The 24,232-nt window shown below is 32.8% G+C and overlaps 2 protein-coding genes across 12 annotated transcripts in view; one reads left to right on the top strand and one right to left on the bottom strand.

Moving 5' to 3' along the window:
* Positions 1-24,171, top strand: part of LOC143236127 (irregular chiasm C-roughest protein-like) — a 33,496-nt gene extending 9,325 nt beyond the window's left edge. The window contains exons 2-5 of the mRNA XM_076474416.1: positions 17,908-18,198; positions 19,117-19,449; positions 20,088-20,348; positions 23,555-24,171. Coding sequence (XP_076330531.1) covers positions 17,908-18,198; positions 19,117-19,449; positions 20,088-20,348; positions 23,555-23,838 — 1,169 coding nt within the window. The 3' untranslated portion in view covers positions 23,839-24,171. The remainder of the gene's footprint in view (positions 1-17,907; positions 18,199-19,116; positions 19,450-20,087; positions 20,349-23,554) is intronic.
* Positions 19,382-24,232, bottom strand: part of LOC143236124 (roundabout homolog 1-like) — a 230,007-nt gene continuing 225,156 nt past the window's right edge. For all 11 annotated transcript variants that reach the window (XM_076474403.1, XM_076474396.1, XM_076474402.1 and 8 more), the window contains one exon: positions 19,382-19,521. In XM_076474403.1, coding sequence (XP_076330518.1) covers positions 19,489-19,521 — 33 coding nt within the window. In that variant the 3' untranslated portion in view covers positions 19,382-19,488. The remainder of the gene's footprint in view (positions 19,522-24,232) is intronic.

The following is a 24,232-nucleotide window of genomic DNA, read 5'->3' as shown; positions in this document are numbered from 1 at the left end:
AGTATAGATAATATTTGTTACTCAAATTCTAGGAGAGGTAGAACTCTACAGCAAAGAAATACAAATTATGAGGCTCGGACGTAGCCTAATCGTTAGCATGAAGGGCTATTTATCGTTAGGCCTAAGATTCGTAAAATGAAACGTTAAAGAAACTTCGTATTTTATTTTCCACTGCTGGATGCATAGTAAGGTTGACAGCAAATTCGGTTATTCATTTAAAAGTTGGACAAAACCCTTGGGGCAATGGGTGTCGTCAGCTGACAGCTCTCTTTGCAATCAGTAATTGAAAATTAGGGACTGTTTTAATTTGAACTTGATCTGGGTGTTTGACTCGTGTGCACATAAGATGCCGTCTAGTCTGAGAATTTCAATTCCAATAAGCCTCGGGAATTAGTTTTATTTTTTTCAGGAATTCGAAAGCGGGCCAGTAAAAAACATTCCTGAGTTATAGATGCACCAGAAACAATATCATCCATTTTATGTATTACTGCCTCTAGGATAACCCTGGTTAATGGTGTACATGAGCCTTTAACGTTTCTCGGGCACCACCAGAGCCTATTCACACTATAGACAGCATCTTGGTCTTGGCCCCTTTCTATGTAATTATACATTCAGAATTTCCTGAGTCGGTAGCCATAGAAATGTTTAATCTTCTTACATTGTATTGTGTTTTATAAACATCTAGTCAGGTTACACTTTTGGCGCACATGGAGCATTGAGTCATACAAACTAAACGATTTATTTGATTATATGCATGGTTGATTACATTATGATAAGCAAATCTCAATATTTGTAGTAAGCATTTGATGTATCCTATAATATAAACATATGAGAGTTTTGTATATATATTCTAAAAGCACTTTTTCTTAACCTATTTATATAAAGTAATGTCTGATTCCTTTGGTGTGTGTTTATGAAATCACACCTTATATATGAGAAGTGGTCAATAAAATGACAAAGTGTAATCACCCGTCTACTACAAAAAAGTATTTTCATTTCGAAGGAACAAATTTCGTTAGAAGGATCTCATATAACAGACTGTGTGGTGCCACTAACTGGATGTAATTAGATGACGGATGTATGATTTAAATACAGTCTAGCTAAACGATACCCATGTTTAAAGATCAGTATAATCGTCGTTCACCTTCCCCCGGGGAACAACAAAAAACATAACCAAGAAGGATATGTATCAGAAAACGAGTGCATGGACTCATCAAGTAAATGTTTTCAATCATACCTTTCATGCAACAGTCACATACCTCAAGTAGCCGACGAAAGGAACAAGTATTCATGCAATTCCGTATGAATACATATTAGTTACGTCATCTGATACGGATCCTGTGTATCTATGTAATCGGACTAGTGAAACAAACTCCAGATGCATTGTGGAAGGCATAAAGTTAGTGGCGGTGTGCTTTGAACATAGCACACGATTAGTCTTACGATATAACTTTTTTTTTGCACTGAAAACTACACTGCAGGACTATTGTGTCGTCAGATAGAGCATGACCAGAATTAGCAACCAGATTCTAAAAACGTGAGAAGGTCCCAAGATCATTCTAATATAAGGTACTCAACTCTTGTATTGTATTGTATTGTTTTGAATTTCGCACAAAGCTACTCGAGAGCTATCTGCGCTAACCGTCCCTAATTTAGGAGTGTAAGACTAGAGGGAAGGCAGCTAGTCATCACCAACCACCACCAACTCTTTGGCTACTCTTTTACCAACGAATAGTGGGATTGACTGTCACATTATAACGCCCCCACGGCTGAAAGGGCGAGCATGTTTGGCGCGATGGGGATGCGAACCGACGACCCTCAGATTACGAGTCGCACGCCTTAACATGCTTGGCCATGCCGGGCCATACACAACTCTCTGTAATAAAGCGTGATTGCGTCAGCTCTAGGTTATTTCTTTCCTCTTTTCACGCTTCATACCATAGTTACTGCAATAAATTATTATGTGTTTGGTTTGTTTGGAATTTCGCGCAAAGCTACACGAGGACTCTCTGCGCTAACCGTCCCTAATTTAGCAGTGTAAGACTAAAGAGAAGGTAGCTAGTCATCACCACCCACCGCCATCTCTTGGGCTACTCTTTTACCAACGAATAGTGGGGTTGAATGCAACACTATAATTTCATCACAGCTGAATGTTTGGTATGACAGACCGATCCAGACGACTATCCTGAGACTATTGAAGTACTATCATCACAGTTGTAGTTACGAAACTCTACCCTTTGTAGTGTTTTTCAGTAGTTTTCTCTGACATGCTTAAGTTTTGCTGTGTAGACTTAGTTTAAGCGTCACCTTTGGTTTATTACGCTGAAAATTGTTCATACATTTGCAGTTGATGAAGAGTAATCTATAATATAAATTTATTATATTAACTACAGATGCAAATCGTAGGCCTTAAGCATTTCATAAATTACAAATTTTTTATTTGCGACAATTTATTTTAAAGGAAGGGAAACAACTCATTTAACAAAAGTTTTGTAGAAGATCAAAATCTAATTTAAGTTCATCTCCTCAAAACTACTGAAGTTAATGAAAAACAATTCTTATGAGAGCTCTCTTAATCAACATTCTTTAACGCTTTATATTCATGTATTAGTTAAAGCCTAGTAGAATTAGCATAATATTGTAATTGATGCTTCCTTAACTCATTAAGAAATTAGCTCAATAAAAAAAGAAGTAATTCGAACAGTCTCAGAAAAATACTGTCAATGATGACCATATCTTATATCAAAAGAATAATATATATTGTCACTTGGTATGCTGATATAGTCGGTGACGTTGGTTTTATATACATGAAGACTGAAAATTTGTATTACATTTTTCGTTAATATCAAAATGACACCCCTTTGCTTGTAAAGCATTGGAAAATGCATTGCAACTGAAATTTTTTATACTTTGATGAAAATAATATACGAAGTTTTCAGTATAGATACAAATAGTTTAAATTTCTTTTTTAAATGTAATTATCGAATGACAGATAACAGTGTTTTATTGAAAATAACAACAGCTACGAATCACGTCATAAGAAAGAAGATGCAAAAAAATATAATCAAATATTAAGTACGATGTGTGAGAGTCAACTTATAAGCATTTTCAAATCAGTGTGAACTTTCGCCCTTTGGAGAAAATCCATCACAGACAGGATATACCCATAAACTCCATCACTACTCAACTAGCAAAACTAGCTGAAATCCGCCCTCTCTTGGGGAAACTAACACACGCCTTTCGGATGGTGATTACCTTAATGCCTGTGTGACCGGCTATCCTCGATCTGACAGCTTGAACAAACTTGGTTGCCTGTTAATCAATGTTATTCTACAGACTAAAGTTGGTGATGACGTCACTCTAACTGTCCAACGTCTAGTAACAGCTTTTGTTCTCGCGAGGAGAGTTTGTTCCACTTGGAACACACGGGGCGAGAGAGAAAATGATTTGACACGTGGGGAGAAATATGACAAATTGATGAACAGAGTGTGAAGGTGTGTGTGCGTTCATTTGTTACAGTCAAAGGGCAAGATTTAGTGGTTAAGTCTGTGATTGTTCTTCTTATACACAGAGATTGAACGAGTTATCACTTTTCATATACTCTTACATTTCAAAATGATAGTGACATTAACGATAACGTTGCAAAACAAAGATAAAAACTGTTCTAAGATAACGAAGCTTCTTGTATTGAGTGAGAAAGTCATTAAATTATTTGACTTACTGATGTAATTGTTTCCGAGATCTATCAGCCTCAGTCAACACTCCTGAGGCAAACAAATACGATACGTTGTTTTCTATGACAATAATGCTAGTACTAACATCTGAACATTTACTAACGGTAGCTCAGCGATAAGACTGAGGGGCTTATAACTCTAAATATCAGGATTCTTTACCTGCGGCAAGGACAACGAAAATATCCTGTTGTATAGCTTTGCGCGTTGAAAAAACAACAACAACTAATAATTCGAGAAAAAATCATTTTACTGTAATTATTAAAACGTTTTGATATGAAAACTTTAAAATTTGCTGAACCCAACTAAACTGTGTGCATGCTTTTTAACATATGGTGAATCTACATTCTCTTCCATGGCTCCCAAATAAAAAAATCGATAATAACACGTGTCATTAGACCTAATCCAAGAGAAAATCTACTATCTGTTCCATTGAGTTTGTTAACATTCCTATAATATGAAAATTGCGATTTAGTTTTTTTATGCCATGTTTGTTTCATAGCAAAACCACAATGGCCTATCTACTGTGTCCAGCGCGAGGATTCCGAAAAGTCACTGTTGTCCCATCAAGGGATTGTATGTCAGGTTTTTTAAAATAAAAACTAAATGTTAAAATTAAATTTTTTAAAGGAGTATTTAGTGATCAGAAAATGTTAATGATAAAAGTAAACATCACTGATCATAAAACATGTGACATAATACGTCTTTGTTCAATTTTTCTACCTCAAAGAGAAACCTTCAATATATATATACATATATATACATATATATTGATTTACATTATTCGGTTACAGTTGGATCTTCAAGTATATGTCGATAATATACTGGTTCCAATCTGGTCCCACACATCACGTGAACATGGCCAGTAAAGTTGCTTCCATTATTATTACTTAACTGTTAGCCACTAAATGTGATTGCTGTAGTAAATTATGCAAGTTATGTTTTTACGTTCCCGCGGGAATAATTACCTTCCATGTGAGTGTAATATAAAATGTTACATTAGCTCACTGATTTATTGTTGTACGATCGTTTACAAATACTTAAGGTAATTGTAATGTTTTATCTTTGGTATTGGGCAATATGCAGGATAGGCTACAGCGGTTTCACCCCTAAATATTTAGCAAAAATATTAATTATTTTGCTATATTTCATGTGACTTTTTATACATAGTTAATTACGTAATCAGATTAATAAACCAAACTCTGACTATCCTTTGGATACCAACTCAGTATTTCAAGCACTAAACTCTCCAGAAGTGCCCGGAAAAGTGTGCATGTCATTCCATACTCACGATTCATACATGAATGGAGGGTGACGCATGTTGTAATTTAATTTTTTCCTCCAGTTGTCCTTCGTAGGATGTTATGGTAGGTAGTTTTACCACGAAAGGCAATAAATATATATCTTATTATTTACAGGGCAATATCGCTATCTCCTGGTGGAGCACATTGAATAAGAGATAGACGGAAACCTGTATAAGGATCATTTTCACTTCTCTAAACTTATTGCAGAACAACAAATTTTGATTACTTGTAAACTGAAGGTGCTTGTAACTTCATTTTTGAAACCAGTGTACGAATATATCAAATATTATAATATAGAACCCAGCGAAAAGTTAAGTATCAATGGTCATTAGTTGTGGAGTTGTTATAGAATATGTTAGGCAGTCAATCATGTCGAGTGATTCGAAGAAGCCCATCCAACACAAACAGAGAAAAAGAAATCAAGATTTTGGTTTCTTATTTTTACGATAGTTTTAAAAACTAAGGTAATTGTTGTTTAAATGTTAAATCGTGTTCATATCTTCAAAAAATACGCCAGCTTTTTGTTAAAGGGTGTAGATTAAATAAGTACATGTTTGTACAAAAATGGTTGGAGGGAAAAAAGAAATTCTGGGATAAAAATGGTTGGAATAAGAAATTACATGTTCGCTAGAGAAAGTTAGAAATGGTTTAGATAGATAATGGATGAGATCTCTTTCTCTATATTAATTTCCTAATATACGTATACCATTTATATAGTTTACTGATAAAATTTGAGGATTTCAAGCTGTGGTACATTCTGTTAGTCCAAAATCTTTAAAAGCATCTTTTTACGCCTGTAGTATTAATTATATATCATACTGGTCATAACAACTGTCCTCTAGATTAGGAAAATCTGGTTTCAAACTAATGAAGAAGTTTCTAACATTAATTATAGACTGCTGTACACAACCTTGTTCAATCAATGTTTATAGTTCACACAAAAAATATAGGCGGATGAGTTAAAGTCGTTGCAATAGTAGCGTGTTTTAATTACACTTATTTTGAAGTATATAATTATTGCAAAGGCCTTTTTGAAAGCTTTGCCAAAATACCTGAGAGGTAAATTACTCGAGTGACGTTAAGTAAAATTTTTGTTTTCTAATGAGGAAGGGCAATTATTTTCGGGTTTTATTTTTTATACTAAATCTCGTGCATTTTAGTAGCATTATTCAACTTATGTATCACAGTAGAAACAGAGCAAGATTAAAATTCATAATTTAAATATTTCTTAGTTTAAACTACGCAAGATATATTATTAATTTAATCTTTATAACAAAAAGATACATTAATGATTAATTAGGGTTTAAACATTTTCAGTTTCATCAGCAGTTATTAAAATGTTCACTTTCAAAAGAAAATTTGAATGTTTTGTTTCTTTCTCTAATTAACAATCTACGGATGGATGACAAATAATTTATTGAAACATCTAAACATTTAGTTTTATTTGAAAAAAATTAAAAGCTTTATTAGGAATAACAAGAATTAGATATAGCGAATGCGTTTTAAAATTTTAGTTAGTACATTATATTAATATAGTCCGCATACTTTCTGCTGTTACGTATTATGATTTATCTCTGATGGGTCTACCATTTATTATATTACGTACAGTAGGTATTAAGAGCTCAAATAGTTGGAAATTTTAATTTAGAAGTTAAATGAATTTTGATATGTATAATATTTATGATATTTGCTAACAAGATTGATATACACAATTTTGTTTCTTAATATAAATAGATATTTTAATATAGAAAGAACAATACAGTTTATAATAACGGTTATACAAACAGTTAACACAAGTAATTATTTATATACAAAAAATCACAAATTCATAAACAAATTCAGTCTTCTATCGGATCTGGAACTAAATATTTTATCAAAGGTCCAGGTCCGCAAGGCGCAAATTACCTTTATATTGAGGGCCTGGCATGGCCTAGCGCGTTAAGGCGTGCGCTTCGTAATCTGAGGGTCGCGGGTTCGCGCCAAACATGCTCGCCCTCCCAGCCGTGGGGGCGTTATAATGTGACGGTCAATCCCACTTTTCGTTGGTAAAAGAGTAGCCCAAGAGTTGGCGGTGGGTGGTGATGACTAACTGCCTTCCCTCTAGTCTTACACTGCTAAATTAGGGACGGTTAGCACAGATAGCCCTCGAGTAGCTTTGTGCAAAATTCCAAAACCAACCTTTATATTGATCCACTAAACGGGAATGCCAGTTAGCTCTATTCACACATGGATTTTTCTGCTGAAGTTATGCTATGGTTTGTAGAAATACTAACACCCGAGTTAATTCTCTGAAGTTGAACGGTTCGTAATGTTCGAAATCTATAAATGTTTTTGGACAAATATCTGTAGTTTTCCGATTAATACGAGTTAACCACAATTATATCTTTCGAGGCTTAGAGTTTAGTGAGTGTAGTGACCAAACACTATTCTATTACTGTCTCTAGGGGTGCCGGTTTCAATACTTTAAGGAGACATTTTCAAAAGTTCAACAATATCGAAGGTACGATAGTGTTTAGTTAGACATATCTTGTTGATTTTTACACTCGAAAAATCTACACATCTGAGAATGGGCGGGATTTGCGCAATACACATTTAACAATATACGTTATATATATTAATGGGAAACAAACGTAGCTATTAAAATAAATGCATAACAGTAAATATGTTATGCTGCTAAGAATGTTTAGTTAAAATCATCAGATACAGGTATAATTTAAAAGATTATTAAAAATTGTTAATTTATAAAAGGGGGAATAGGGATTTTTAACAAATTACAAAACCAAGACAGACAGCTTAGTGTGGCTGTCATAAATATTAACACTTTTTGGCATGAAGCCAAAATAAGGAATACAGTTTGAGGAAATAATGTCAGTATTATTCTTCAAACCTTATATTTCTCTGGTTATTTTTCTGTCCATTACATTTTCACTTTAATCTACCTACCTTGTTTCTGTAACTTGTTGAAGATCCATATTCCCACTTTTTAAATTAACTGTTTTTAATAAACTTGTTCCTTTAGTTTTTTATGCCCATCATGGACATAAATCTGTATAATAGCAGTACTGTCGTATTTGAAACAGTTTAGTTTAATGAAATACGTAGTTTGTGTACGATTCTGGAGACAATTACTTTGTTTGTTTGTTTGAAGTTTAAAACAAAACTATACAGTGGGCTATTTGTGTTCTGTTACCACAAATATCGAAAAGCAGTTGTTAACGTTGAGACAGCAGACATACTCTTGTGACACTAGGGGGCAGAAACAACAACAGCCTTTGGATTGGCTTCAAGCAGACCTGATGACTGTTGCTCCTAACATCAATACCAAAATATTATAATTGATAGTAGTATTGCATATATGATCACTATGATGCATGATGATGAACGTACTAAGTGTTAAGTATATGGTTGTAAAACATATATAGTTACTATATTTATACCCTGTAACTAAATGGAAAGTCTGTGAATTCTGGGTTGGAGGGAGTCCATGGGCGTGGACTGTATTTTGTAACTATACGAGTTTTGTAAATACAAATAAATGCAATCTAAAAATGTTATATACACGTGCAGGATTTTAATCTTTTTAAATTGTAGAGCTGTATATATAGATAGCCATACTAATTTTTCAAGTTGTATAGATTCATGCATATATATTCAATACAAATATAAGACAACTTATCATAATAAAATAGGATGTGAATACAAATAAACATTTGCAATATTTCTTATAATTGTTATATTCTCCCCTTACTCTAGCTCCCCCTCTTCCATTTATTACAGTAAGGCCGGTTATGGTTTTATAGCAGCCATATTTCCTCTTACAACGACATTCCACGCAGTCTACCATATCAATGATAATTAACTGTTATGAACTGATTATATTAATATACCTTTCTTCCATTCATTTCTAATGAACTCTGGGTCGTGACACTTCTACGGCCCTCTTCCACTGTGACCACGCTAAATTCTGTTGGGCCATTGGTGCTGCATATTTTGTCTCAAACTAAACATTTTCTAAATAAAATACATGTATATAGCTACAAAAATTTTGCCTCGCTTTCGTCCAGAATCGTCAATTCCTGCTTGCACTTGTCACTCCTCATAGTCAACTTCAAATTGGCTATCTGCACTATGAATAAAATTCACCAATAACGCAATGTTGGTCATAAATTAACACTTACCATTAGAAGTCAACGTGATTGTTATTCCGATGCTCGAAACTGAACTTGGTGTTATGTTTTAAACTACGGCTTAAAGATTTCTGTTGGAAGAGACAGCCTAAATGTTTGCCTAACGTTTCAGAGGTTTGTGTAACATGATCGAAATCGATCATACAGCGGTAAAAAGAAATGTTGATTCTGTCAGCAACGAACGAGAACGAACCTTGTACATAAACAGATGGTAAGCGGCATCAATACAGTTGCAATAATACATTAAGAATCGCTATGCTAGATGTATTATGCCTGTCATAGAAATCTTAAATTACATCCACGGCCAACACGCAGATACATATATATGCATGTAGTAGATTATGAGGTTGCATGTAAATAACTGACCACATTAAAACGATTAGGTGTCTATAGTTATATGTCTATTGATATATGCTAGATTGTCAAATAAACTTAAAAACTATATATACACAATGCACAATGACGCATTTAGTAATATTTTATAGATTTTATTACAATACTCACAGCCATTTTTGCTACAGTCTGATGGGACAATGTTAAACAAGAACAAATAAACAATGGTCTTTATGAACCACCATGTGATTCATGATACTTCACTCAAGTACACTTGAATTACAATACAGGTATCAAAAGTATTTGTTTTAGGCCTCGTTTTCAATTACAGTATGTCTTCAAAAGCTCGGTCGCTCTTTCACTTGTCAGTTATGATCCAGATCAGAAAGGTTGCTATTGTCTTCGAGTCAGTAATCTATATCTTTAACGAAAAAAGGTTTAAAGGTGACTAAGGCTAGCTCAAATTAATTTCATCATCATGTCAGATGGTACAAAATCAACAAAAGCGGCCTTACACATCTTGTCATTCCTCTTGGTCTTAGCCTCCTTCATTATTAGTCCAGCCGGATGTAGCCAAAGGGTTAGGGCACTCGACACGTAATCTGAGGATCGTGAGTTCGAATCCTTTTCAACCGTAAGGGCATTATAAATGACGGTTAATCCCACTACTTTTTCAGTGAAAGAGTAGATCAAGAATTGACGGTGGCTGGAAACGACTACCTGGCTTCGTGTTTTTATAATGCATAAGAGTTGTGTGTTACTTTTTGTACCTTTTTTTGAAACTTAACTACAAAATTGAAAGTAATATAATAGTAAAGAAAGATGAATTATCTCTACCATCTTTTGTTCCCTGCGGAATCAAGATCTTTTCCAGAAACCAAATGATGTGAAAAATACATCATGGTACACATAACTACATAGTAAAACATTTTGAGAATCAGCAATCTACAAATAGCGAAGCTTTCATTGCCATTTAGATAATTTATCGTGCATATACATTCGATAAATCGATAACCTTAATTATGCTTTATTGCATCTTCTTACCTTACCCTAGGACAAAGTGAAATTAGAACCGAATAACCTTAAGACGCGATAGATAGCTCGAAAAATAAACTAACCTTTCGCAAAGTGCACATACAAACTTAGTTGAGTTAGTTCCAATTTGTTTTGCCTCACAACAAATTTCGTTGTATCTAAACCTATCCAAGTCCTCTTTTATTCATAATTTAAATCAGGAAAAGTGTATTTATTGTTTTACAAATATTTTTAAAACAATTCTTATGATTCAGTGTCATAAATATTTTTCCAAATTCAAGACAGTCTAAGATACCTATAGAATATTTTGTTTATTGTTTGTTTGTTTGTTTCTTGCTCAAAACTATACGAGGATTATCTGCGCTAGCCGTTCCTAATTTAGCAGTATAAGACTAGAGGGAAAGCAACTAGTAATCACCACCTACCACCAACTCTTGAGCTACTCTTTTACCAACGAATAGTGAAACTCACCGTTATATTATAATGCTTTAACGGATGAAAGGGTGCTTATGTTTGGTGTGACGAGGATTGGAACCCACGACCCTCAGATTATGAGTGGCGCGTCTTAACCACATGGCCATGCCAGTCCTCAATTATGATTATAACTTTATATCCCCTCTTATTTTTGGTATTATACTACATCTGAGCTCTAACTTCAAGATTATTATTTGTTTCATAGTGCGAAGCTGCACACTAGGCTAGTTACACTGTGCCGAAAGTGAGGATAGAATTCTAATTTCCATCGTTATAAGTCTTCAAACTTATCGCTGAAACACTGGAAAGCAAATCCTTGGTATTTCACTACTCTAGAAGTAAAAATGTTGATAAAATTCCTAAAAAATGCTGAGTTAATCGACCATTTTTGTTAATAATAGTGTAAGTATACTAAATGTAAAAAGTGGGATAGGCACGGGTCCCTTCTGTACTAGACGCCTATACAACAGATAAGATATATATAATAAACAAAACTAATCTGGATGGGCACGGGTCCCTTCTGTACTAGACGCCTATACAACAGATAAGATATATATAATAAACAAAACTAATCTGCTTTATATGTTGCGCAAAATTATTTTCTATGTAAGAGGAACTGATATATATATATATATTCATTTCATTAAATGTAGCTATTTAATTACCCATCAGGCAGTAGTTCAGCTCTTTCTCTGTCTGTTGGTTTGTTTATTACTCCAGTTGCCTAGTAATTTGAGAAAGAAGACAGTTAAGAACATCAAATATATAGAAAACTGGACAGTAAAGTAATAAAATATAAGATATTTATATCTCTTGTGGAATTGGGCATTAAAGTTTAATCATCAAAGTTTGCAGCATATAAGATACATAATTTTAATTGTGTGCCATCAAAGAGTTTAATTTGTCTCTTATAAAACCACAAAATAAAACGTGTATAATATTTCATTGCCATTTTATAGTTTCCTTAACTAATGCCAAATATCAAAACTAAGATTTCGGTGATTTTGAAGTAGTGCTACACTAGAGTGCGAATAATGTTAATGAAGATTCGTTAGAGGAAATTTAGAGAGAGGACACCGGAATGCAAAACTGCTTTGTTTGTATTCCACTGTAGCCGTTGCTATCATGCCAGAAACCTGTTTAGACCGCACTTAAAGGGATGAATGCCTTATTAGTTAGTTGCTTGTCCACCACGTGGCTGGATCATTGAGGTCTTCCTGCTAGTAGGATCTAACTTATAATTATGGCTGCTATTCAGAAGAACAGTCATTCCCGACATTTCGCTTCCCACCTTCTTCCTATCCTCACTTCCTTTCGTTCAATTTGCCAGTTTCTGTTGGTGTTGGGTGTAACACGTGGGGTGTATTTCTTGCACACGCTTAAGCACACGCAGCTTTGATGTACGTTATCCTTCGCGCTAATAACGTCTCGTCCAATTGTAGCTATATTTCTTAACCCTGTTACGGTTTCGGGAAATGGAAACAATTACATGTACAGTGCATTCTAGTCTTCATTTAGTTTAGGTACTGAACGTTAACCTACGAATTACACAGGGGGGTTCTTGTTGGTCAAATAATATCATTAATATTACGAAAGTGCTCTTATTAAAATAAAAATTCCCACTGAGTAAGCAGCAATGTACCAACTTTTACCCTAAAATTTGGAGTTTAATTCCCCATGATCAACAGAAATAATAATCTTGAATTTGTGCCTATTTAGTTTGTTATATGTATACTTATTTTGGTGTATTGTTCAAATATTAATTTTATATACATTTTAAATTTGCTCCAAATTAACATGATAGTTTTATTAAATCATCTTCTAGTTACTAAAAATAAATAAATAAAAATAAATATGAAGTACAATCTATCGTTCGATTCGTCAATAACAACTAGTTATGCCAGTTTAGATGCGGACTCAGCAGATAGCTCAATGTGGCTTTGTTATAAGAAAACACACACACAGTGAATTTCATATTTTCTGTAACCCTGAAAAAGAGTAAATCCAAACCGGTATAACTCAGTGAAAAGTGCTTAATCGTATAATGGATAAGCTTTATATTGTGTGGAAGTATTTCAAACAGTTTGTCGGCTGAATAATTTTCAAGAATAAATTAGTAGAATCAGTTCTGCATATTCTTGAAATATTCTTATACAAATGTATAATTACTTGGTATTAGTTTGCTATCACTCACAAAGCTACATAATGGGCGATTTGTGCTTCGCTCATCTGGGGTATCAAAGCTCAAGTTTTAGAGTTATTATTTTTCGGATTTTCTCTGAACCATCGATGGCCTTTTCTGTACGAGTAAAAACCATCTTTAAATACAGTACAAATTCCAGATAGCTTAATCTGTTTGTATAACTGGACTATAGAGGGAACTGTTTTCAGATTCTGTAAAGTATTTCTGGTAGCTTTCTGCGTTACATATTGTTGACTGATGAATGAATTTCATGTTGAGAAAACACTTCTTTTAAAATACAAAATTTAATGATGAACTCGTGTTTCTTTATTATTACATGTTATTTACATGCGTAAGTGGAATTTAAAAACAATTCTCAGACATACATTCTCTTTATATATATATGTATGTATTATGTGTATATATATTATATTTATAACAATGTCGCAGTTTTAACAATAAGGTTAAAAAAATGAACCTTCAAAAACATGTACATCTTTCTTTATTCAAAATCGTCTTTCAACCTTTATATTTCCAGAGATTTAAATGTTTAAATGAAAAAGAAAAGAAACTATTTTGTTATGAAGTTTTCGCTGTTTGAAACAAAAATAAAAGTATTATCTTATACTGAATGTATTCGTAAAAATAAATTCTTCTACGTACCGATGTGTCCGTTATTTGGGTTTTGAGTTTAACAGCAGTAGATTGCTTTTTTTTTGTACATATAGGTACAGATGTGGCAAATTTGTAATTTTTTCTTACTATTTAAAAAAGTGAACACAAAATTGAAATGTTTTTAGTCATGTGATTCAACACGTAATTTTCAACGCATTTTATCGATAACTAATATCAAATTGGGCATTATTTCAGTTGATTGATTCGAAGTCTCGACATAAATATCCTTTATGTCTATCAAGACGTTTTAAAGATCTATCAAAATGTGGATTTAAGATCTAGATAAAATAATATATTTCTTTTGTATTTATATCAAGCGATTCATAAGCAGTTCCTTTACTTATATTTATCTTACTTAATCTAAGCCTTGAATACATGATCTTAAGCGAATATTTTTAAGGAAAGTATCTAGACCTTCTAAGAAACAAACACAAATTGTTAGCATTCGTGGTTATATATATATATATGTATGAAATCATAAGTCTGAAAAGTTTTTTTATTAATTCTACTTTTGCTTACAAAATTGACTACACTTAACTTTCTATGAAACTGAAAACTTATCCGACATTGTACAATCAAGTCAGAAGTCGTTTTATTCAAATTATTACAGAGAAACATATATGTTTGCAATGTTTCTTATATGTTTTAGGATTTTGATCTCGCTCAGTTTAGTTCAAACGGAGTACAGACGTCAAAAAACCAAGTGTTCCTATCATTCTTCAGGAATATAACGTTCCCCTGGCATTTGTTCATACTAAAATGATAACTTGGTTGATAAGAAAGACGTGCCAATTTCTAATACGTATGACGCGCAGATAGGAAAGGTGTCTTGACAAGAAAGAATATTGGATTCTTTGTCTGAATAGTGAATTGTAATAAGACAATTTATTGATTCTGGCAACAGCATTAGTTAGGATCAAAACTCTGGTCGGTTACAATTTTTTTTCTGATGTATCTGAAAAGAGGACACCATGATAGTAAGCTGCAGAACACTACAACTGATTCCTTAACTAGATTGTTTCTTGTGCAATGTGTAACCCAATAGGCTTGTTCCACCAGATGATAGTCCACTCAACTTAAACTAGCCTTTCCACTAAAATACCCAAATTAGCTACATATTAGTTTTTACTAACTTCGTATATTTTTACATGACAAAACTTGTTCTTTTCCGGAAAAGTCTTTCCAGTGTTTATTTTTCTTGAAAGATTCTTTATATCAGATATTGACTGACTGGCTATAGATATTTAACCTAGCAGTTGGTTAATTATTTGAATTTTTTTTCAGAAATTTTGAGTTAAGCTACAAAATGTCTACACGCACATGTTAGTCATAAGTCCTAACGGGTAATCTGGAGGGAAGGCAGTTAATCAACAGCATTCATCGCCAGCTCTTGGGTTACTTTTATAGCATTTTTGCAGCCCCAAAATGCAGAGCGCGTTTTTGTAGCAAAGAGACGCGAACCACAAACCCTCATATTCATATAAATAAATAATTCACCATTATTTAAATCAACTATTTAGACCATAATTTATCAAGATAAGTCGACTCCTAAAAACATACAAGCTACGTGAAAAGCGAGTTAAAATAATAACCAAAGAAAAAAAAAGCAGTTCAGGGGAATTATTTCAAACTAACTTGGAAAACGAAAATAAGGTTTCTAAATTACATCGTATCTAATGGGGTCACCTGAATGTTTTAGCATTGCTTGTTTCAAATATTGTGTAAAAGTCCATTTTTAAACAACGCAATTTCATTATTTCGTCCTCTGAACAAAGACATCCTGAAAGCTTGTACTTCTATGAACAGTACATTGTTCTGTTGTAAATTGTATGCCATTAAACGTACAGTGTAGTTTAGGCAAGGACACAGTGGCATTTTCATGTTAAAGTTTAAAGAAAATATTATTTAGTATAGTCAAATTGTCCGTTCCTTTTGGCCCATAAAATATTACCGTGTAATATCATAGAGGAAAGAAGCTGTTAAAAGCATAATGTTAAAATTAAGGTCAGTTTTTTTGTGTGTTTTTAGAGCCAAGTCATATTGAGCTATCTGCTTTGTCCACCGCGAAGAATCGAACCCTGGATTTTAACATATGCTTACCGCTATCCTATCGGGACATATATTATCTGCTTTGGAGATTTGACAGATACGCAATCGAATGAGATTGCTGTGATTTTCTCGTTTTTTTCTGGGAGGTGGGTGAGGCATCCTTCGGACGAAATCAGCTGTCTAATTTGAGATGTGAGTGGAAAGCTTGTGAGCCTTTAGATACGAGACTTCGTCAGATTCTTATTATTGTGCATTTCCTTGTTAACAGTAACAGAAGATGTTCTTAGCTTCTTTGCAACGGATTTTTGGGTCAGAGAGTTCTTTGTCGTAACCATATTTTTTTACATTGCTAATGAGGACGTTGCTCGGAATTGACTTCGAGTGTAGTTTTGAAGATCATTGCTGTTCTCAACGCTCAGCTGTGCGAGTTTTTTTGCTTCCATAACAAATAGTGTTTTTTGCTGGCTTTAAGTCGTTGGACAATTTCTTTATATAGAACATTCTCCCTTAGAATAATTGTGACTTATCCTCCAATGGCAAGTTAACTGTGGCAGTATTGCAATGTCGAATAATCGGAAATTTTCTTCGTACCGTGTGTAAAGGTATTAAACATGTCGCATCTGATACCAAGGCGATACATTTTAGCATTAGCATAGACAGATCATCCTTATAAAATGTAACTAACCGTTTTAAGTGAGTTTTTATCAATCTTCGTGATTTACCTGAAGTAAACATTTCTTTTTATGATAATAATTGAAAGTCTGTTCTTCTAAACATGTGTTCTGTACTTATGTTTGAGGACGTTATCTGGCTTTTATTATAAAATACAAAGTTAAAATTAATAGTATTTGATTACAATTTATCTGATGTGTGAATCTTTAATAATAGCTTGAAACAATACTGGTATCATAATTAACACTACTGAGTGATACGTGTAATGGGCAATAGATATGACAGACATAATGTAACTTAAATACTATTATTTTATATATATTATTATTCTTTTTGAAAATTTAAAAGAGACTGTATAAGAAATTGTAGAGTTAAAAATATATCAGACCTAATACTAATGTCTTATGAGGAGTATATTTAATTATAATCGTGCTTCGTTAGTGTAGGAAAGGCCTCCATACCATAATAGTTAAACCTAACAAATTATTAGGTTGAGGAATAATTCGTGAGCGTTTTTAAATAATTTCATTCAAGCATTACATGCAAGACTATACAATACTTCAATGCATGAACACATTACACCCAAAACATTTATTATGATACTTTATTTCATGTAATACCTAGGTATATAGTATGCATTGTTTTAAACGAAATTGAAAGAAATTAAATGCGAAAAGCAGATGGTGTCGAAAATGCTCGATTTTGTCCACTTGACAGTCCATTTAATGAGCTGAAAAAGCAAAAATTAAAGACATATAAAAATCAAACACACCATCTATTAGAGCAAAAAATTATCTACCAAATGACATGAAATATTTTGCGAAAGCGTTTCATTTATGAATATATTTGTTTAACTTGAAAAAACGCTCACGAATTATTCCTCAACCCAATATTAAATTGTATCATTGTTGAAACGCCCCAATAAGCTGAGCTTTATCTGTAACTATAGTTGTAACTATGTAATACACTAATTAAATAATCTTAAATGTTCATCAGAATGTTGTTTTTTTAAAGTTGAAACACGCTTACTTCCATCTGTATATAAGAAGAGATAAATTTTTACTGAAGTCTAAACTAAACTGGTATATATCAGTAGAAAGTTAAGTTAAGCTATACACTAACGTCTTGCTTTTAGATTTTATTATGGAAACTAATTTGCGTTTTCTCTTTATCGCGACATTTTGACGTTGTAATATAAAAATATGTTCATTTAAGTGGTTACAACCAGAATTATTTTTAATGAAGTCCAATTTCTGTTTCTGTAGCTTCAAAACACATAGAAAGAAACATGAAAAAAACAGTACCAACGGGAGCCACGGTTAGCCTACCTTGTTCACTAAATACTCCCGGCGGTTCAATTCAATGGTTACAAAACGGCCAGCCTGTAGTTTTAGAACCCTTCAGTGGTAAGTTCTGGAACATATCACGTGACGGGATCGCAGCTCTGACTATCCAAAGGGTATCAAGTTCGGATGAGGGAGTGTGGGAGTGTAATACACTAGCAGAAGATGGTTCAGTTGCCAATAGGGTGGAAATATTGGAACTTGCTGTAATACGTATGCTACATATATATATATATATATATATATTTAAATCTAGTTAGTTTTGAAGATAAGAAATCCAATTTATTCAAAACATATGTAAAAGCAAGCTTAAGTACATGTATTAGATAAAACACGTGAGTTTAGGTACAGTTATTTGATAAGGGACTGTGATAACATGTGAGTTGGAGTAAATTTACTAGATATAAACTGTGATAACATGTGAGTTGGAGTGAATTTACTAGATATAAACTGTGATAACATGTGAGTTGGAGTAAATTTACTAGATATAAACTGTGATAACATGTGAGTTGGAGTAAAATTTCTAGATATAAACTGTGATAACATGTGAGTTGGAGTAAATTTATTAGATATAAACTGTGATAACATGTGAGTTGGAGTGAATTTACTAAATATAAACTGTGATAACATGTGAGTTGGAGTAAATTTACTAGATATAAACTGTGATAACATGTGAGTTGGAGTAAAATTTCTAGATATAAACTGTGATAACATGTGAGTTGGAGTAAATTTATTAGATAGAAACTGCGATAACAGTTTTGAAACCTAAGGGCTACATTTTATCGTAGAATATGTATTAAAGAGAAAATACACATCAGTGTTTTATTTTACAATATCTGTGTGCTTTTTACAACATTGTATTTTGTTGTACAATATGTACTAAAGGTAATGTGCATAGATATGTTTTATAATAAAAAATATATTTGTGCTTTGTATAGTGTTATATTTTATATTATAATATACATATGCATTTTGCACACGGTTATATTTGATCTTACTATATACACTGAAGATGTTTTATTTAACGGTGTCTGTGTGTGTTATTAAGACTATATTTTATCTCAAAATATTTTCTGAATAAACAATACAAAGCTACGTAGTGTCTTACAACATCTGTCTTGCGTATTTTAGATCCGCCAGAAGAGCCTTATTTAGATTATGACAACAAAAGACTTCCCCAAGGTGCAATAATTACATTAAAGGAGTGGCAAGTGCTGACACTAAAGTGCGTGACTCGAAACTCGTCTCCTGCACAGCGAATACAGTGGTTCTTGGAAACGTCGAATGTCTCGTCGCATGGAAAGCTTTTCACAGAATTTCTACCAGGAAACGAGACATATCTAAGTTGGAGTTTGCTGTCTCTTAACATTACAAGAACATTTAATAGGAGAGAATTGGTCTGTTTTGTCTTCCACGAATCGTGGCCTCAACCTTCTACAGCTGGTGTTTCACTCAACGTACTGTGTAAGAACATTTTGAATAAAAACTTCGTGTAAACATCACCTACGCCAATTTCATTTCCAACCTGAGCTCACCCTGAAAAATAAAATAAACCTATGATTAACACATATAGTGTAATATGATAACAATAAACAATAACAAAATGTTATTGTTTTCAACGAATGATGCTTTGGAAATATTGCGAACAGATATTTTTGTTGGCAAATAAAAATATTAAAATAAACATCTTGTTTATTGTTTAAATTTTGCGTGCATAATTAGGCATCAAAATATTGTGTATGATCACAATTTTCGTGTCTTACATTAAGTTAAAGTAAAATAATAAAATTATATTTACGGAAGAATGAAATTATATTTAAATTATATGATGTTTTTATTTACGTTTTTGTCTAAAATCTGCGACAAGACACATAGTTAATTCAAAGCTAAAGTCGTCGCAGGAAACACTGCTAGTTAGTAATAAATTAAAAAGGAACGACTCTATTGAGTGAGAATACACTTGTATAGATCCATCGTCAACACGTAATTTGTTGGGCTCATAGCAGTTGTGTTTCTAAGATCCATTTGATTTTGGAGTTAAATTTCTGTTTCTCAAGATTTTATGGGAAATGTGTCGATCTATTAATTATTTATATTTTCAGATGACCCAACCTTTTCAATAAGCAGAATACCAGACTTTGGGACTCCTGTAATTGAGGGCATGTTTGTGTCTCTAAGGTGTGACATCGACTCAAATCCACCAAGCGACCCCTTGTGGTTGAAAGAGGAACGTCCGCAGGTGTCACCGGAAGGATATCTTAATTTTACTTTCATTACAAGAGAGCATGCTGGTTGGTACAAATGTATCACAGAACATCTATTTGGTTACTTCGGTTCATTCGGCTACTTTCTCAACGTGCGATGTGAGTCAAACTTTTATATTTGTCTGGTTTGGGGTAGTAGGTCTATTGACTCAACACAAGTCGTGTAACTGAATAACAACATTTATCGACTCCTCGAAATTGTACTAAACATCGTAAAACATTATCTTTATATGTATAAATTTATGTATACAGACATACATTTTTACAGTGCTGTATCAAAACATTTAAATTAGTACATGTTTATGATTCAATAAACTTTTTCTCCAAATGCAGATAAACTGATCCTATGAATCAGATTGTTTTTGCTTGTTTTATCATTATCAGCTGTGGTATAATAAGGTATTAACTTATTGTTGATATTTAACTCACATCTTTATTCTCAGATAGTACATAACCAAGGTGAGTAGTTTGATTTGTTTTGCATTTCGCGCGAAACTACTTGAGGGCTATCTGCGCTACCTGTCCCTAATTTAGCAGTGTGAGACTAGAGGAAAGTCAGCTAGTCATCACCATCCACCGCCAACTCTTTGGCTACTCTTTTACCAACGAAAAGTGGGATTGACCGTCACATTGTAATGCTCCTACGGCTGAAAAAGCGAGCATGTTTGGTGCGATGGGGATGCGAACTCGCGACCCTCAGATAACGAGTCGAGTGCCTTAACCACCTGGCCATGCTGGGCTGGGAAGCAAGGGAATTTATATGAAGTATACTGTTATACAGTGGCAAAAGACTGGATTTTTTTTGATGGACAAAACCTTTCAACACTTAATTTTTTGCTAGGCTCAAGCCGGTAAGATGTGATTAAATCTTTGTTAGGTCCATACTCATATAATCCAAGCTTTATTAGCTCACGATTTAATTTAGACTTTAATACCATCATACGCATAAGATATAATCTCAACTTCAAGGAACTTATTCAAAATGTGACAGAATTTAAACTTACCTACAGATTAATAGTGATACGATGTAGTTTCATGCTGATGTAATATTATTTAGGTTTCACAATAGTCTTATGCTGATACAATACAGTCCAAGCTTTTCAGGGTTTAAAACATGCAATCATTTAAGGTTTGTGTTTTTCGCATACCTTGCAATACTATATTTCATCAAATCAGCTATGAATTTTCAAGAATTTAAGAGTGAAAATAAAGGAGAATGTAAGACAGTCTATGGACTACACCACAGTTTCTGTATCCTACGCCGACTAGACCTTTAGTTTAGTTCTTTCATGGAGAAGTTTCATTGAATCTTAAATTTAAAAACTGATATCTTTATATTTATAGTCACACTTTGAAACAAATGTAAATTTTGATTTTATAAAGAATGGATTTTTATTGCATCAAATGATAAGAAAAGCAAGGTCAAATCATTATTACAATAACATGTTCGAACGTTAACTTGATCATGTTATTAACGTGATCTATTATAAACGTGTCTCTTCGTTTGTTATTAGGCAAAGGCTATACAATCGGCCAGTTGTGCTGTGCTCATCACAAGTATCAAAACCAGGATTTTAGTGTTGTAGGTGTGAAGATTTACTGCTGAACCACTGGCAGGAATTATATCTTACAGATATGTAGTTTAGCTACCAGGATTAAAAGATCAAATGTTTGTACATTTTGTGTCTTACAGATATGTAGTGTAGTTGCCAAAAATAAAAGATCAAACGTTTGTATATTTTATGTCTTATAGATATGTAATTTAGCTAGCAAGATTAAAACGTTAATCATTTGTAGAATTTGCTTCTTAGTTACAAAGATTTAAAAATTAAGAGTTTGTATATTTTATTTCACAGCTTCCAAGATAAAATAACAAGCGTTTGTATATTTTATGTCTTACAGATACGTAGTATAGTTAACAAGAACAAAAGATCAAACGTTTGTACAGTTTTATGTCTTATTATTACACCTTAAGTGTTGCTTGTTTGTAATAAGTAGAAATTTCCACAATGAGTTTTCTGCTCTGCGCATGCTGCGGGAGTTGGACTCCAATTTTCCTTATTATAAGCTCTCAAGCTTCACGCTGAGCCTTCAGAAGGGGAGGCAGAATACACTTTAACAATCACAACTATCTTATATGATACTTTCCTCTATTACAACTGTGCTAGACTTTGATGTTCTATAAAATTTTGGTACGCCTACTTGTGACATTAAAGGATAGGAAAAAATCAAAAGTTAATGGCCTATATGTATTTGTGTAAAGCTTCTGTCTTATATTTACCTCCCATGACAAAAACGAGTTTATAATTACAATAAAGTAAAACTAATAAAAAAAATTATCCAAACGTTTAAAGTTGCATTTACTCTCTAGAACTAGACAAAGAAGGATAGATTTTAGTTTAATCAGAGCTTAAATTTGTAAAACTTGACCAGTCTTCTAAGCATCCTTAAAATATATCTAAAAGCAGAACATACGATTTATAATCCACAAAAAAACACAAAATCACATATATATATATATATATGTGGTAAAAAGAAACGTTTATAAAAATTAAGTTAACTCTGATAGATATAGCTTTTTATTAAAAGGAAAAAATTGATAAATGATCAAGTTAAAACTGTTAGATAGAACTTTTTATTATATCTGTGATTGCACAAGCACATTTATAATATTTGTTTTTGGTGAAAATAAAACTCTTTGAAGTTTGAAATACATTTCTCCTCGGTTTACATTATTTACTGATTAGTAAAAATGTTGCTTATTTCAATAATATTATGATTATTAGGTGTTTGTAAAAAAAAAAGAGATTATCAAGTATAAAATATGCAATGTTCAGAAGCTAACATTTCACAATTATATTATAATTAATTAATAATCAATTATTATAGTCTGTTCTTGAATGCGGTCTTTGGGACAAACTGAAAAATTGTGGAAATAAGTGGAAAAAATAAAAAAATAATTTTCATTTCAAGTTAATGAAATATTAAAACGTCTATATTAATTAGCGAATTAATTTTCATGTTTGACCTGTATCATTAGTTTGCTGTGATCAGAAGTTAAGAGTAATAATATAAATAAATGACAATTTGTGTGACCAAATGAAATATTATTTTCACTATAATAATTCATATCATAACCATTTTTAAATACATTTACCATGTTAGTTATATATAAAAAAGACCTGCAGTCAGATATAAGAGTAACTAACTACAAATTATGCCCCGTAGTTTCATAATATTTCAGGCAATTAAAGAGTATTGCTAAATTTATATAAATATTCCGCAAATGATATATAATTTTATAGATGGTGCTGAAATTGTAGAAGAACCACCGAAGGAAGTGGAAGCAGAAACCGGAAGTTCTATAGACTTGGAGTGTCAAGCTGATGGAAGACCTAGTCCTTCTTATTGCTGGGCAAGGGTTCGTGACGCTGACCGAATCGAGGGTATTGGTATCGGAAAAGACCTTCACTTGGATCGCATCCATTATGAAGACGCAGGAGTGTACAAGTGCATCGCATCCAATAACATAGGATACAGATATGTATCAGCGCAGACAAAAGACGTCATAATTGATGTTAAGGGTTAGCAGTATCGATTCTTTATTACATTAACGTTGACGATTGAACTAAAAACGCATAATGCATGTTAACTGAGCTTGGAAATATAAATTGCAAAATTGTTTTTATTTGTTACGTCAAGTGATCTTCACAATGATAAATATAATATCAATTCAAAATAACGAAAACAAAAGGCCTGAAATAACGTTTTAAAAGTGTATACTTTTTTCTATAATTATCCAGATACTTATTTTTGTCCACAAACTTGAACAAACTAGTTGTATTGATTTGATTTTTTCAAGGAGAGCCATTGAATATTTGTAATTTCAATTTTCACACACACACATTTCATTTCAACAAAAACGGTCCTTTGTCTTATGCAGTTCAGTGCTGCCTAGTTGTTAGAATTCCTATTCATTGGTT

The sequence above is a fragment of the Tachypleus tridentatus genome, chromosome 13 (genome assembly GCF_004210375.1).
Source record: "Tachypleus tridentatus isolate NWPU-2018 chromosome 13, ASM421037v1, whole genome shotgun sequence".
NCBI classification, from domain to species: domain Eukaryota; kingdom Metazoa; phylum Arthropoda; class Merostomata; order Xiphosura; family Limulidae; genus Tachypleus; species Tachypleus tridentatus.
The sequence above is the reverse complement of the archived record's forward strand: the minus strand, read 5'-3'. Positions and strand labels throughout refer to the sequence as shown.